Raw genomic sequence first — 16,260 nt, 5'->3', positions numbered from 1 at the left:
GGATCTCCAAGGGGGCTTGGATGCCATGGATAGGAATGGATAGGAATGAGACGGGATAAACGGAAATGGAAACAGGGACAACTTGGAAGCAAAGTTTCATGGCTGAGCCTTTCGACAACGTACCTCAAAAATAAGGTACCGTGACAGAAGTGACAGACAAGTAAGAGAGTGAGAGAGATCCCCGACAGATTGGTAAGCTCTTAGGCTGCACGCTGTACCCGAGACGAAGGTTTCCATTTTACCGTGCCCAGTGTGCCATAGGACGGGATCACCGGTTGGGATACACTATGCGCGGTGGGCTTGATGGTGATGTTGTGGTTGACGCGGGTTTGATGCGCATCTAGAAGCAGCCCTTGGACCTTGGCTTGGCTCATGGGGTGAGTGGAAGGGGCGGGAGACGGCAACTTCGAGAGCTTAATGACCTGTGTATGTTGTTGTGTGTCTGTTTCGTCGACATTGATGCCCTGAGGCTGGCAGGGAATCGGTGACTTTGCTGCTCGCCTTGCGCTGCGGGTTTGTTGTAACTTGTGACTGGCAATCCATCATTTGCTTGACTCCTGGCTCCTGGCATAACCTCTCGATAGTGCGGCGTTTGACACGATGATCGGGTATCCGTACTCTCTTCGTTTTCACCGTCGTTTCTCGATCCTTGTATCAAGCTTATTATGGACCTGTCTAAGGTGGAGAGTGGTCTGGACGCTGAAGGTCGAACAGTTGGTTATTGGAATGGACTCCGAATGGAGAAGCGCGTTATGGGCTAGGCCGGGGATCGAGTGCGTGGGCTTGACTGCAATTCCGGAAGGCCACGGGTTGCTGTCCCCCTTCCCCTACCCTTGGCCCTGGGGCCTCTGGGGCCTTTTCTCCCAGGCCTTGGATCATCACACTTACCGGCCGACCCTATCGGCAGTCCGGGGAAGACAACGAGGTGGGAACTTCGTTTCAGTAGCTTCGGGTTCGGCATGGGGCATGGGTATGGGAACTTGAGAAGAAAGAAGACCAAAGTGAGCGGCGCCAACGCATGGGGGGACGTGTCTTCTGGGTCCGTCGCGGAACTGCTGTGTCGCGGACGCTTCAAATCTTTCATGGATATGGATCGCATGGGACCTTGGACCTTGAAGGCGTGAACCTCTGTATCTCGAGGTATTCGCATCGATGGCTGGTTCGGCGGTCAAGCTCGGGGACAGGAACGGGACAACGAGATGGAGCCCGCCCAAGCTCCGTTCATGTGGATTGTTTGGAGGTCTAGGATGGAGTTTAGAGCTGTCGATGAGTGGGTATTATCCTTTTTGATGGGTTCCAGTTTGCGGTTTGTGTGCGGTGTGCGTTGAAGCTGTATGAGTATCCGTCGTTGAAATTGGGTATCGTATCTGCAAAGGTACTTTGATCAAAGGAAAAGCAATCAGTTGGACCAAAAGGTGATAGAGTCTAGGTAGGACCACTGGGGAAGTTGAGAGTTCTCTCCCCTTACCCAGCGCTGGACGTTAAGGTCAGATCGTCCAGGTGGCAGGTAGAATCATGAAAGAGTATCAGATCAAAGGTTGATAAGGATCTCTCGATGATAAGGTCAAGGCGGACGAGGCAAGTGTCTCTAGACTGTAAGAAGATGGCAGGTAGTCTCTTCCACTCCTCATCTGCCTGGCCCATCATCAGCAAGGGCGATGACTCCTCCTCAGACCCAGGGGAACTGGAATCAAATGGGAAGGGAAGATACGGAAGCACAGGTTTGGAGGCATAAGGTATGAGGTGCACGAAGTGTGCGACACACTGTGTACAAGATGCCTCTGCGGACTGCAACAAGGTGAAGGTGGGAGTGTGAGAGAAAGTAGGAGGATAGCAACACCCCTCTTTCTCTCTTCTTGCCGGTTTCCCATCTCCTCTCGCAGCCGGGGATTCCTTATTTTGGTATCAGCGACCCAGCCACACATACCTCGTCCTTCCGACACACACACACACACACACACCATCCACACTCAGATACCGTCAGTTGACACCTGGTGACCAAGACTTGACACCCGTGGCCGCAACTTGCCACCCCCAGGGTGTGTATCCAAGTGGTGTTGTTCTTGCTCATTGCCTGATGGTCCATCCGTCCATCACCTGCGCCAACGCCAGCGGCGTCCGTCTCCCTGCTCCTTTCCTGTTGTCGCTGTAGTTGTTGTTGCGCTGTCGGGCCTTGTCTTACCTTTTTGCCTTGGTCTTGCTCTTTGGTGCTTGAGACTGGAGGGTGCCAGGTGCTCATCCATCCATGATCCGGCCATCCATCCATCGCCTTCCCTTCCTTTCGCCGCCACGGGCCTTTGTCTTCTGCAGGCGGTTGAGTTTGGTACGGGCGTCAGGTTTGGCTGCATGTTGCTGGAGAAAGCACCCGGGCTTGCCAAAGCCAAGCTGCACTGCATCAACATGCTCTCTGTCTATCCGTCAGTCATTCTCCTTCTCCTCTCCCTTTGTACTGGCTCTCTGGGGCTCTTTGCCTTGTACCAAAGGAGACTGGCCCGCCACAGAAAGCATGGAGGAGTCACCAGCATGAGAGGTACGGAGTAGATACCGAGGAAGTAGGAGAGAGAGCGAGGTACATGGATGTACCGCAGTTGACTGCGGATACCTTGGATCCTGGGTTGCATCCGTCCGGTACCGTGGGTACCTCCTGACCCCCGGTCGCCGTCTCTTGACATGCCCCAGGTCTTGCAATGTACCCCATGTACCTCCCTTTCTCCTACACACAACACACACACACACACACACACACATACTTCCTCAGCCCAGCAAAGAGGAACAAGGTGAGAGAGAGCCGACAGCAAATGATGGAGGTACCGCGTATGTCTGGTGTGTGTGTGTGTCGCTCTCAGTCATTCAACAGCCAGGTATGAGTCTGTCTGTCACTCCCATCCATCCCATCCCATCTCCGTATCCGTCCACCACCACGGTCCCTTTTACTTTAGCCCTGGCCGTCGCACTCATCTCACCCTCCCTTTCCTTTTCCTCTCTTCTCTTCTTCAACGCAAATACAACATCACGAAGAACCACAACCCAATACTGACGAGATTCTCTTGTCACAGTCACGATAATCGCAACAGCCACAGCAACGCCAGCCTGATCTGCCAACAAGTCTACTAGTCGACCCGTCGAACTGAGCCTACCTGCACAGTTCCATACTTGCATCGCATCTCTTCCGCTTCTAGCAGTACGTCAATAGTAAACCCTATCCTACCGCACAGCACCGCACTGAACTGCGTCACATCCTCCTCCTCCCCCCTCTCCCACCTTGGTGACTCAACACCGACACTTCTCGTCGTGGGATTCCTCCCACATACTCTACCAGTCTCATCACTATTCCTCTACTCAGCACCTGTAGCTAACCATCGATCGCGTACAGACACGTCTAGAAGCACCAGACACGTCTAAACGACATCATGGCGACCATGGCAGCTGCTGCTTGCGATATCCACCAGGCCTCCAACATGAGCCGAGACAACTTGACTGTTGTAGCGGCTCGGAGTGTTCCTGCGACGACTGTGACACGATCTCACCCCCTCCCTACTCCTCCCAACTCCATCTCTCCCGCCCTCCCGCCTCACGGCCTCAAGGCCCAGCTTCAGAAGGCCAGGCTCGAGCCCATCGACTCGGACCTCGACCTGCACGACGACCCGACTGGTCGCAGGCAAGCTTCGCGGTCACCCTCCTACGATGCCACCGGTGCTATCAGCACCACCCTGCTGGCCAAGCACCACCTCCCCGAGATCCTCCTCAACCACGGCCCTCTGGCTATCCGTCACATCATGGGCTACCTGACAACCTCTATTCCGGGCTTCGCAGGAATCCCGCCGACAAAGGCGCGTCGCCTGGTCGTTGGTGCCTTGGAGGGTCGCGGAGGCGAGGGCGGCGGACCGGATGGCGATGTGGAATTTGAAAAGGTGGGCTGGGGTCGATGGGATGCCCGACGACGTGGTCAGGCCGCGCGCGGGTCTACACCCCCTACTGACTACCGATCTGGCATTCCCATCAACAAGACCAGTGGACGCGGCGCCGATAGGTCTCGCCTGAACGTCGCCTCGTCCAGCGCTGGAGATTCCATCGTCTTCTCTCACGACGACCGCGACGCCATGATGATGGAATGCGAAGCGGATAAGATGTCCCTGGATGGCTCGGCCTCCGCCTCGTGCTCCGAGGCTCCGGATGACGATGACATCGCTATGAATGATGATCCCGAGGACGCCACCGATGACGAGGATTGGGCTGCCGTTGGAGCTGCCGCTCTGCGCGCCGAGTCTTACAACACAGCCGGCGCAACCGCACAGTCTGCTGGACGCAGCTTCCTCTCCACCGGTGTATATAACTCGGGAGGAATGCGAACTGTCTCTACTGGCATGGCACGCTCGCTCCAGCCCATGCCCTTCGACTTCACAGCGCTCCAGGGCCCGTCTGACGCGCAGGAGCGTGAGGCGGTCGAGGCTCTGTTGCGCCTGGGTTCTGTATAATACCTTTTTTTGCATAGCACGGCGTTGGGGGATGGAAGGTCTGCGCTGTGCGATCGGTCTGTTTGACCGATGAGAAAACATGTCTCCTATTTTCATTGGATTCGGACTGGTTGGCTGGGTTGGCTGAACCAAGGATACCGTGTCATGACTTCACTGACCGAGCCGGCGCGCTCTGGGTCATGCAGCACCATTCTCTGGCATTTGTCATGGCACGGCGGTTCTACACTACATGGGTTCGGCGTTCCTGGCATTGGAACGGTAAATAACGCCCTCGCGCGAAGGGCAATCATTGTGGCCTTGGGCACCACTTTGCATCATGATCAAGGCTCTACTGGAGGATACCCCGACATATTTGGTCATCAACACGTTTCGACTCACTACTACTTGGGCCGGCTGGCTATCTTGGGGACTGTCGTCTCATCTCCCCGCCTCTGCCTGTTTGGTCTCGTCTTGGTACCTGGTTCGGAGAATCTGAGCCCTTACCACAATCTTTGTTCGGCTTTCCCCAAGCATCGGTCTGGTTGAGACCAAGGCAACGCGGTGGCGTCGACGACAGGCTGGCCTGACAACACCACCTCCCCACAGACACACTTCGATTCTTTCCCATTCATGCGTATACCACATTTTGCACATACCCCCTTTTGCTTTTTGTTCACACATCTGCATCTCCCCACTTCAACACACCGTGGGGAATTACATCATCTGGCGCTGGGCGAGCTTCACCTCGTCAGCCATCACACTCCGCGCCCCTTTTTGCGCGCTTCACACCAACACCTGTTTAATTAGTTTTGGGGTTGACGAAGACGACGAAAAGATTATGGATATTCGTGTCACATGAACACTGAATACATACGACACATTGATTTTGTGTTTGCGAACTGGAAGAGTCAGCATGAGCTTGGCTGTTTGGCAACTCTCGCGGAGGACAGGACGCGCAGTTAGAAACGAGGAACCTTGGTGATGCTTGGCTCGCTGATATCGCCTACCTATACGATCGGCTTCAGAGCACTATGTCTTTAGGACATGAGAAAGAGCAGAGGAATTGAAACCAAAATCAAAGAAAAAAAGGAATAAGAGAAATTACCTCCCTCTGGTTTTTTTGGTTTTTTTGGTGAACGGCGGGATCTGGGTTTTCCGGGATTGGGCGGCTAGGTCTAGCTCTCAAAGAATGGAACTCTTGATTGTTTCGTCCCATCCTAGCGGTGTTGACTGTCGCGTGATTACTCGGTGTGCTTTTGTGATTTATGTACGCTGACGTCTCCTCGCAGTGAAACAGTACCCATGTCAAGATGGATCGTTTGTACCAGTCGAGACACTGCTCCCAAGGTGATCATCACCCTGAATTACTGGTTGAGGGTCTGGTCAGAAGACAGCCTTGATGTTGCTAGTGAGCATGGTCTGCTTCTTGGGCTGATTGTGGCTACATGTTGTCGAGAGGCTTTCCCATATGCATTATGGTCTTGAGACCTTCAGGGGTTCCGCCGCCTCACGAAAAATATCTCACGGCTTGCTCTGCATATATTGTTGGCAAAAGTATATCTGCTATACCAAGCAGAACATGTGAGTTCTCACGAGCATTATGAGTTCGTAATCTGATAAGCTGAATGAATGGCATAGATTACCAAAGTGTTGGTTTACCAGAGTCAAAGCCAAAGTTCTCTGCCTCTTTTCACTTGATGAGCCCCTTTTGTGGGCTTTCGTCCTCTTTTCAACTTGGTCACTCGTGGGAAACCAAAACATCCACAGAGAAGTACTCGCACAAAAGATTTTTGTGTATGTATTGCAATTACTGCTACAGTGACCATACCTTCAAGCCACCGAAGAAGGCACTTCTAGACGAGAAACTCGTTGGGCACATACAACGGCATAGAATCCTCCCACAAACTATCCGTCAGCATCCGCTTATTCGACCCGTCCGCGTCCATGACGATGATCTGCCCGTACGGCTGGAACGTCTGGTCATAGATGGCCGCCTCGTCCCGGAACCCGTACATGCCGCTGGAATACAGGATCCGCCCGTCGTGCGACCACACGGCGTGCGCGTCGTTTGCGCCGCTGGACGTGAGCGTCTGCAGGTCCGTCCCGTCAGGCCGGATAGTGCAGACGTCGAAGTTCGTTGCCGACGTCTTGCGCGTGAAGACGATGCGCTCGCCGTCGGGCGACCAGAAGGGCAGGTTGTCCGTCGCGTTGGTCAGGCTCCGCACCGTCTTGGTCTCGAGGTCGATGACGCGGAGGCCGTAGCGGACACCCCACTCGCGGAAGACGAGGCTGCGACCGTCCGGGCTGTAGGAGGGGAACCCGGAGTGGACGGTGCCGTCTGTCAAGGCCTCGTAGTAGCTGCCGTTGGAGGTTGTGCGGTAGACGCGGGCTTTGCCCGTCGCGCGGGACTGGAACCAGGAGCCTAGCCCGAAAGCGATCCACTGGCCGTCGCTGGACCAGGCTGGTTGGAAGGCGCCGGCGAGGCCCTTTGCGACGAGGGCGGCGTCGATCTCGCCCGTCTTGGAGGAGTCGAAGACGAGCTTGAGGTCGGTGCCGTCCGGGTCCATGGAGACGATGGAGGAGTTGCCGAGCTGCTTCTGGGTGATGACGAGGCGGCCCTGGAGGGAGAGCTGGGGGAAGACGTCGGTGGAGCGGTATTCCCAGTCCGCGTCCCAGCTGTAGAGGGGCTTCTCCATGGCGCGGGCGGTGAAGCCTACTTTCTCGTAGATGACGAAGCGGCCGTCTGGGGACCAGGCTGGCGAGCGGATCGCTGCTTTGACGGGTGCGTGGGCGCCGGAGGTGTAGTTGTACCCTTCGTTATCGCCGCCCTTGATCAGATAGGCGATGTTGTCGCTGCTGGATTCATCCGAGGTGCTGTCGTCATCAGCCAGCCACTGCGGGAACATCTTGACGCTGGCGCCAGAGGTATGCTCGATGCGGTCTTCTCCCGTCTCGAAATCGACCGAGACGATCTGAGAGATGGCGGCGGCGAGGGACTCGGGCCGGTGCGCGTCCCACGTCTGCTCGGTGGTGATCTCATAGTAGAGGATGCGTTTCCCGTCGGGGCTCCATTTCGGCGAGCCGAGACAGTATCCCGTCTTTGTGGCGACCTGGCGGAACCCGGAGCCGTCCGGCCGGACAACGTAGACGGAGAGCTCTTGAGTGTGTTCCCAGCCGGTACCGTTGCCGTGGCCCCTCCAGGCCGTGTTGCGGTCCGAGGCGAAGGCGATCCACTCGCCATCCGGGGACCAGCTGGGTCTGAAGTGGCCGTCGGGCAGCAGAGGGTCGCCGGCGATCTCGGGGGTGTTTGTGAGGTTGCGGCGGACGCCGGTGGCGATGTCGAGGACCCAGATGTTGGCGCGGTAGCCGTTCTCGGTGGAGACGTAGGCGAGTTTTGTTCCATCTGGCGAGAGGGCGCCCGCGTCTTCGACAGCGGGTGTGGCGATGAGCTCTTCCAGGTTGGAACACGAGGCAGATGTCGAGTTACCGGTGCCGGCAGAGGAGAAGCTGCACCGGTAGAGGTCCGAGTTGCCGTCGCCGTTGCGTTCGGTGGTGAAGGTGACGTATTTGCCGTCCGGAGAGAAGGCGGCGTGGTACTCGAAGTTCGAGGCGTTGCCGAGGAGCTTCTGCTCGTTTGTGCCGTCTGCGTTGGCGATGTAGAGGTCCGAGGTCGAGGGCCCGATGCGGTTCATGAGGAGGACGCCCTTCTTGCCGTCTGCGGCGGGGAGGCCGCGGGCCGAGTGGGCCTGCGGGAGGGAGGCGAGGTTGAAGTCGGCGCGGAGCTGGTGGACGTGGCGGGCCGAGGCCGACGAGGTGGCCAGGCAGAGGTAGACGAGGGATGAAAGGAGTGACGACCGCATCTTGAGGGGCATGGGTGGCGAGGCACACCGCTTTGGAATGAACGAGAGAGAGGTGGTGGTAGGAGAGAGAGAGAGAGAGAGAGAAGAGAGACCCGAGGTCATCTACATTCTTTCGTCTGGTATTTGTCTTTCTCGAAGATGGCTCGACTTTGCCATCGCCAGCACTCTCGCACATGGTAGAAGTCCGAGAAGGACCCAGGAAGGGGAAGAGCTTTCACAGCAATAAACCAGGGTCCTGGACATCGGCACTGCAAGGTACTCTTCTCTGGGATATCGAGAAGTCTGAGTCTTTTCTCAGGAGAGAAATCTTATTGGCTTCCATGACGATTGCGACGTATTCCTTCCCGCTCAATTGCCGCTTTCCGCCATGAGCAGCGGTTCAGAGTCTTGGCGGAGTGGAACATCGCGGGTGTAAAAGAGCTTGTTTGGAGAAACTCCAAAAGTTATCCCCCGTTGGGGGTGACATCCTGGGTTCCTGAGCGGGTTGCCATTCGATCGGACCAGCCCCACCGAAGGGCTACTCTCGGATAGCTCCCGTAACTTAACTTCTCTACTCCGTAATGCAAGACTGATCGGACCTATCTAACAGAGTCGATTGCCATTGAACACCGCATGAGGAAGGTTCTTCTCTTCCGGAGGGCGGTATCCAATGGTGGTGAAGGATTTTCTAACCCTTTCTCTTCCATGTGCGTTCTTCCCTAAGCCTCCGATGAAGAAAAAGTTTTAGTAAAACGTGGGTGCGTGGCTGCGGGGGAGATGCGAACGTTGCCGTACTGGGGTGGATGATCCCGTTCTCCTCCTCCTCCCATAGGCTATCCTGTAGGCTATCGAGCTAGTTGCATGACGTTAAAGTCATGTTAGGTTGTCTTATCAATCAATCGATTCCTTAAGGGGATGCTCAATTTTCCTCAGACTCGCTATGCATAACTTCGGCAGAGATCGGTCAAAAATCGGCAACCGACATGTCAGTAAACGCAGAGGCCTCCTTGCATCCCATACTAGCAGGTAGGAGCCGAGGTTCTTTACTCGGTCTTAGGCATTTGACCAGACTGCAAGTAAGTCTATCGATGTTTGGCTCTACCAAGTGGATAGTCAGGCGGTATAAGAATGGGGGTGCGGAATGGTGTCTCTAGAGGAAGTATAGCCGATGCAGGGCAACACTCGATTCGATGTACATCAAATTTTCCTTAGACTGTACCAGATTATCTGTTTTCCTTTACGAGAAACTCTCCTGCAAAGTGCGACAATCCTTGGGATACAGGAGCACTAGTGTCTGCTTGTTTAAATCAACACTGTGACTTTCTTCGATGCAGACTTATGCAAGAAGTTCAGACCCGCGAACATACGACGTGTCGCTATCTAAAGAGTTGTCAAGCAGTCTGAACACTTCAACTCCGTGACGACCTGCATGCGCCACATCATTTTCCTCCCGCCGCTGACCTGCAAAACATCTGCAGTTCTGTTACCTTGACTGCCAATGGGCTCTCGCCAGCGGACAAATCGGGCAAGTGGCGCTCGGGTTCGGGAGATCATATCCCTGTAGCATTCGGCTCCGGTGTCCTGGTCTCTGACCCCATCACCCAAGCAAAGTTTCCAAGTGCCATCCCTCCAATGATCACTAATTGCAGTTCGGATTGGTGAGATTCTCAGAGAAAACAGATAAAATCGAAGGCATGGAAATCATGACAAAATTCTAGCCCCGTAGGATTGTGCAAATTCGCGAACCTGCCAGGACACATCGTGGTTTCGCTTGTGAAGCATTCGCATTCAAGCATTTTGATTGTTACTCATAATTGGTGCAAGTCCGAATTTCTTTTCCTGACCTCTGACCTATTACGACACAATATAAACCAACTTGGTTCCGCTCACCTTGCCTTGTCTAACAAGGTCAAGACCCTTCAGAACGCCTTCGAGGCCGCTTCCACCCTCATTCACAGTAGGCTTGTGAGCCACAATCTTGCCCTCCCCCAACAGCCGCTCGGTATCAGCCCAGAACTTGCTCCCAAACTCCAAATCCGCCTGGATCGCCGGCAAGGCCTGCGGGCCAAACTGGCACGGCTCACCGATGGCAGTATACGCCAGCGTCATCTTGGGCGTCACCTTGCTGTTGATCGCCGAGACGAGCTCCGCCGGCACGGGCCGCAGGGTGGAGTAGACGCCGCCGTCCTCCGCGATCGCCTTGACGCTGATGTCCGCAGACGATTCCGAGGAAATGCAGTCCAGCACGTGCTTCAGCTTGCCGCCCGCGCTCTTCTTGATGTCCTCCACGACGGTGGCCGACTTGTAATCCAAGATTTCATCGGCGCCCAGCTTCTTCAGGTAAGCAAAATTATGAGGCGAGGCCGTCGTGATGACGTACAGACCAGACAGCTTGGCGTACTGGATCGCCAGCGCACCGGTCGCCGTGCTCCCGCCGTAGATGAGAACGGGCAGCTTCTCGGTGCTGGGCTGGTCAAAGTACGGCAGGCCGAGACTCTGGTACAGGCCCTGGCCCACGGTCGTCACGCTAACGCCGAGGGTGGCGGCCTCCTCGAACGTGACGTTGTCCGGGATGCGGAGCTGCAGGTCGCCCTTGACGGTGATGTACTCGGCAAAGGTGCCGTCCTCGTGGTGGACGGCATTGGACCCGTGCGCGACGCCGGCGATGCGGTCGCCCTTCTTGAAGGACTTTGCGACCTTGGAGCCGACCTCTTCGACGATGCCGGCGTAGTCGCAGCCCACGCGGGCTCCTGTGACGGCAAAGAGGTCGATGTGGAGGATGTCGGTGGGGTTCAGGGCGACGGCCTTGACTTTGACGATGAGGTAGTCGTCGCGGAGCTTGGGGATGGAAGCTTCGACGACTGAGGCCTTGCCTGCCCCCTGGATGACGATGGCGTGGTTGGAAGACATTTTTGTGTACATGTAATGGCTCCGTGTATTTGCTTGAAAGATTGATTGCAATTTGGTAGTAATGAAGAAGGATATCGGAATCTTTACGTAGACATCGTTCCTCAATTGTCATTTTATGCTCATCTCTCCGTATGCTTTCTCTCATGCTGAAACCCAAAACTGAACATTATTAAGCACGTTCCGTTCGCCATGATGCGCAATCACGAACCGCAAGTGGCCTGTTCGCCTTGCTGCTGTTGCGGAGTGGACAGCAAACGGACGATCAGCCAACGATTTGCGGATGGGACTAAAGCCCCACATTTGACGGGCTACGGATGCATTCAAATCGGCGCCGGAGAGTCCCCACTTTCTCGGAGGCGATTATTAAACAGCCCCCGGGATGATTATGGTTTACTCACCACACGCGAGCGGTATAGTAGACAAGGCGATAAAATGGGACCAAAACTTCTACGTGCTGGAAGCCAGTCTTTGTCATCCCGAGGCCCTGTCCGGCCCCTTCTTCCGGATAAAGACGTAGAGAGGGCGATGGCTTGCCCGGTCGCCTTTCAAGACGGCGGAGAATGGAGTATCTGAAGGCTCCGAAAGCACACGCCACTCGCTCTAATCTTCTAAAGTGCCTTTCTCTACGAGCTTACCAATAGTCTTCGACTTCGACGCACACAACTTGAGATCTGTCATCATGGCTAAAGTTTTGACTGTTTCTCTCGATTTTGATGGCTAAGATATATTGGTACTAATTGGGGGCCATTGTATTCCAAATTGCATCTATCGTCTAGTTACTTAAGTCGTACGCGATTTCCACCTCGAGATTGCATGGTTGGACAACCTATTCAACTCATCCAGCTTATTCAATCTTCCAAGTTCTCACCATTCATAGCCAATTTTCAGTTCCACCCTGCAATCATGTCATCGCCTACCAAGCGAACAGTCCTCATCACAGGGTAAGTGTGGTTGCCTCCGAGATACCTTCTATGCTCCTCTACTTTGCATTCCCCACGCTTGGAACGCTGACATGTCTCTGATAGATGCTCCCAAGGGGGTGTCGGTAACACGCTGGCACTCGCATTCGCAGCCCAAGGCCTACGCGTCTTCGCAACCGCCCGTTCGCTTAAGTCCGTGGCGAACCTCACAGAAAAGGGCATCGAAACGCTCACGCTCGACGTGACGAGCTCGGAGAGTATCGCTACCGTAAAAGAGGAGATTTCAAGACGTACAGGAGGTACCCTTGACATTCTGTACAACAATGCGGGTGCTCGTGAGTCCTTCTTCCCCATCTGACACTCCTCCCCAATAATAGAACCTGTGAAGCACGGAACAGCTAACATGGTATTTTTCGGCATCAAGTCTACGAAGCGCCAGCAGTAGAAGCAGACTCCTACCGCACCCGCCAAATGTTCGACGCCAACGTCTTCGGCCTCTTCGACATGGTGACAGCCTTCACCCCGCTCCTCCTCGCCGCCGTCTCCACCTCCCGATCCTCCCAGCAACCCACAATCGTCAACGTCGCCTCCGTGCTCGCCCGCCTCCCGGGGCCCTTCACGTCAGGCTACAACGCCACAAAGGCCGCCGTCGCGGCCTACTCTGACACCCTCCGTCTCGAGGTCGCGCCCCTCGGCCTGCGCGTGCTGACGGTCTACATGGGCGAGGTGGCCACCTCCATCATCCAGGCCAACAATATCAGCTTCGACAGGGACAGCCTGTACGTCGACGCCGAGGATAAGGTGCGGGAGCGCAGCGCCACGCACGAGAAGACGACGATGAAGCCTGATGAGTTTGCGAGGCAGGTCGTGCCGCTTGTGCTCAAGAGCGGCGGGAGCCCGTATGTGTGGAAGGGTACGAACGCGTGGCTTGTTTGGTTCTTAAATGCGTTTGGGCCAAGGACGGTGTTTGATGGGACCATGAATGCGGGGGCGGGGTTGGACGATGCGGTGATTAAGAAGAAGATTTTCCAAAGAGGCCAGGAAAAGGTTAAAAAGGCCTAGATTTTGGGTCTCAGGGGCGGGTGGTGTATGAGTGAATGAGACTGGGAGGTGATGTTACGTGATCTAGAGCGGCATCTTGATTTCATTTTTGACGCGTTTTTGGTTTTGGTTGTTAATTTTATTACTGAAATGAGCCGTAATCAGCAGGAGAGTGTAACCACTAGAGCGTAATCGAATCTTCGTTTCTTCGAATGTTTCACGGAGTACCTCAGTTCAAGAACCTCACGAGACTTCCCTCACATTCCCCAGGGCTTCCATCTTCTAACCTCGATACATGACAGGTTTCACTCCTGCATCTCTCGTGTCGAGGTTTAGGGGCGGCGAGCGCGTTGGAGGAGCTTGGCATGGAGGTGAGTCTGTACTCTCTGGAAACCTTTGGATTATAATCAAGCCGGAGATGAGAGGGGTCTTTGGGGAGGGAGATCATGTTGAAGCACACTCAACTGACGTCCATACAAGGCCACGACGGAACCTGCGCAACATGCCAGCTAGGCCAATTCCGATCCTGCCAAAACGGCCCAATCAACGGCGTCACCCGCGACGGAGGCTACGCAGGATACGTCACCCTCCGCTCCCAAGCCGTCGTCCGCGTCCCAGCAGACCTCGACCCCGCCGAGACGGCGCCCCTCCTCTGCGCCGGCGTCACCGTCTTCAACGGCATCCGCAAGATGGAGATTCCCCGAGGAAGCCTCGTCGCCGTCCAAGGCCTCGCCGTGCAGTACGCCACCAAGATGGGCTACCGCGTCGCGGCCATCAGCTCCGGCGCCGCGAAAGCGGATTTCGCGTCTGAGCTGGGCGCCGAGTGCCCCATCGACAGCAGCGTCGAGGACCCCGTGGCGAGGCTCAAGGCCCTGGGCGGCGCCGCGCTCGTGGTCGCGACGGCGCCGAGTGCAACGGCTATCAGCCCCCTTACGGGCGCGCTGCGGGTGCGCGACAAGTTGATGGTGCTCACGGCGGTTGAGAACATCGAAATCAGCTCGTTGCATTTGATCGCGGGCGGCTGTTCGGTTCATGGATGGCCTAGTGGGCACGCGCGACATTCGGAGGACGCGATCGAGTTCTCGAGGAAGCAGGGCGTCAAGTGCCTGATTGAGAAGTTCCCATTGAGCGAGGCGCCTGAAGCGGTGGAGCATATGATGTCGAATAAGGTGCGCTTTAGGAGCGTGCTGGTCATGGAGTGAAGATCTGTAGATTGCACCTTTGAGGCGCGGCCATTGTCAGGGGGTTAGCAAGATTACAAAGCCAAGAGTGTTCGAGGGTTGTTCGCCTTTGTTGTTGGGCAATAACCGATACCACATACGGTGACGAGACAGCATGACAAGAGGTCAATGACTATGCGTAGGCCGTCTCGCAAGTGTTGGACCATGGGCACGGCGTAGAGAAGGACTGTACTGTAAGATGGCTCGCATCCAGCATTAGCAGACGTGTTTGAAGCGTCCCGCGAGATGATTGTCGTGCTCAGCGTGGCTTCTTCAGGCATCTCAGTAGTCAAGTATAGCAGCTCGTAGAGTGTGGCGTGCCCAAATCTGCAAAAGATCCCGTTGGTTCTCTGGCTTGTGTCCGATGTCTACCATACAACACGAATGAGTGGCCATGATGCACAGAGGAAGGCACCATCGCCTTATTGTGGTCAAGGGCGTCTACGAGGAGACCGGCCTCCCCCAGAGAGCAGGGGCAGGGAGAATTGGTCCGAAGTAAGGGAACAACTAGGGATCAATGACCACTTCAAAGAAGATTCCGCACACGATTGCATAGCAGGAACGAAGATACTCCGACGGCCTCCACATGAGCTGGCAAGAATAGACATAGCAATAGCAATACTAGCGAGAGAGGATGTTAGACGCAAATGAGACCGGTGCGTAAATGCCACCGCCTTCGAAGCCTGCAAGACCACGAAAGCCACAGCGACGGACGCTCAAGCATTCCATCGACTCTTTCTGAACCAGGAACTGGAGCTCCCTCCTTACTTTTGCATCGAGCCCATGCAGCGGGAATTTGCCACTCGATAGTCCAGATCTATCCTTTAGTTGTCTACCCCACTCAGGAGCAAATCACTAGATTTCTTCTTCTGAAGACGTGACACACTGGACACTGCTTGTGTCGCGGAAGAAAGGGATAGGAGGCCTCATTGAGAAGGAGCCGTGACCTAGAACTGCATCATGCCGCAAGCTGAGGGCGAAGGCGACAGTGGCCTGCATTACGCTGCCAAGTAGGTGACAAAATCGGTTGCCGCTCAATCGGTACCCTCCCTAACTCCTTTCCTGTTATTTCTATTCCTAATATCCATATCTCTCTATTCTTTCATTTAAGGGTATTCTCATAGGAATTCACGAGAAACAAAACTTATAATAGTAACAACAAAAATGATAAGAAGATCAGGCATAGTAAACAGGCAAGTAAGTGTTAGAATCTTGTAAGCTAGCATCCCATTTTGCCGCCCACTTGGCTGCCATGTCCAGGCTAACGATGCACCGGACCTCTTTACTTCGACTTTGCTAAATGAGGGAAATTTGGTCCGCATATTGAGGCGGAGACACCTTCAGTCGGTGACTTTGTTCATGTTGGTCAAGCATTGGGGCAAGTTCTGATTCTTGGCGTCTCATGGGGTGTGAACGGTCGGGTCATTTCGGAGGGTCGAATAGATCGATTTGATAAATGAACAGCGGGAAACAGAAATAGCTGGAAACAGCAATGGAAACAAACAAAACGACGATAAGGAGAAAGGGGGCCAGGGGTTGGGTTGCAGCTATTTTCTGCAAGTGGGGATTGCCTCTGGCCACAGGCAAGATGGATATTCTGGTCCAGTACGACAGTAGCAGGCTTCTTGAACCGAAAACTACAGCATTGGAGCAGTCCGGAGGAAACGTCGTGTGCCAGGACCGACGTCTCGTCGGAAATTCTCACCATCGCCGTCGAACAGCGGCAGCTGTTGTCGGAGCTAGGTCGCATCTGCTCACCAAGACTCCGCTTCTGGTTGATCACGGGCATCTGGCCCGAATCTAGGTAGCTGCTTTGCCTACAGCATTGACGAGCGACTACTCGTAAGTCGCTTGATAGAACGCTGGTGAGGATGCT

The 16,260-nt window shown here is 55.0% G+C and overlaps 4 protein-coding genes across 4 annotated transcripts; 2 read left to right on the top strand and 2 right to left on the bottom strand.

Moving 5' to 3' along the window:
* Positions 1-3,410: 3,410 nt before the first annotated feature.
* Positions 3,411-4,475, top strand: CABS01_13608 (uncharacterized protein; the record flags this gene model as incomplete). The annotated part of the gene is made up of 1 exon (XM_060546950.1): positions 3,411-4,475. One exon carries the CDS (start codon positions 3,411-3,413, stop codon positions 4,473-4,475), a length of 1,065 nt encoding a protein of 354 aa, XP_060394774.1.
* A 1,832-nt stretch (positions 4,476-6,307) lies between these two features.
* Positions 6,308-8,326, bottom strand: CABS01_13607 (uncharacterized protein; the record flags this gene model as incomplete). The annotated part of the gene is made up of 1 exon (XM_060546949.1): positions 6,308-8,326. One exon carries the CDS (start codon positions 8,324-8,326, stop codon positions 6,308-6,310), a length of 2,019 nt encoding a protein of 672 aa, XP_060394773.1.
* Positions 8,327-10,147: 1,821 nt separating this feature from the next.
* On the bottom strand, positions 10,148-11,203 carry CABS01_13606 (TOXD; the record flags this gene model as incomplete). The annotated part of the gene is made up of 1 exon (XM_060546948.1): positions 10,148-11,203. One exon carries the CDS (start codon positions 11,201-11,203, stop codon positions 10,148-10,150), a length of 1,056 nt encoding a protein of 351 aa, XP_060394772.1.
* Positions 11,204-12,106: 903 nt separating this feature from the next.
* On the top strand, positions 12,107-14,366 carry CABS01_13605 (alcohol dehydrogenase GroES-like domain-containing protein; the record flags this gene model as incomplete). The annotated part of the gene is made up of 5 exons (XM_060546947.1): positions 12,107-12,144; positions 12,229-12,458; positions 12,548-13,036; positions 13,467-13,535; positions 13,645-14,366. 5 exons carry the CDS (start codon positions 12,107-12,109, stop codon positions 14,364-14,366), a joined length of 1,548 nt encoding a protein of 515 aa, XP_060394771.1.
* Between the last annotated feature and the right edge of the window lie 1,894 nt (positions 14,367-16,260).

Source organism: Colletotrichum abscissum, assembly GCF_030869225.1.
Source record: "Colletotrichum abscissum strain IMI 504890 chromosome Unknown Scaffold_46.1, whole genome shotgun sequence".
Taxonomy (NCBI): Eukaryota; Fungi; Ascomycota; class Sordariomycetes; order Glomerellales; family Glomerellaceae; genus Colletotrichum; species Colletotrichum abscissum.
The sequence above is the reverse complement of the archived record's forward strand: the minus strand, read 5'-3'. Positions and strand labels throughout refer to the sequence as shown.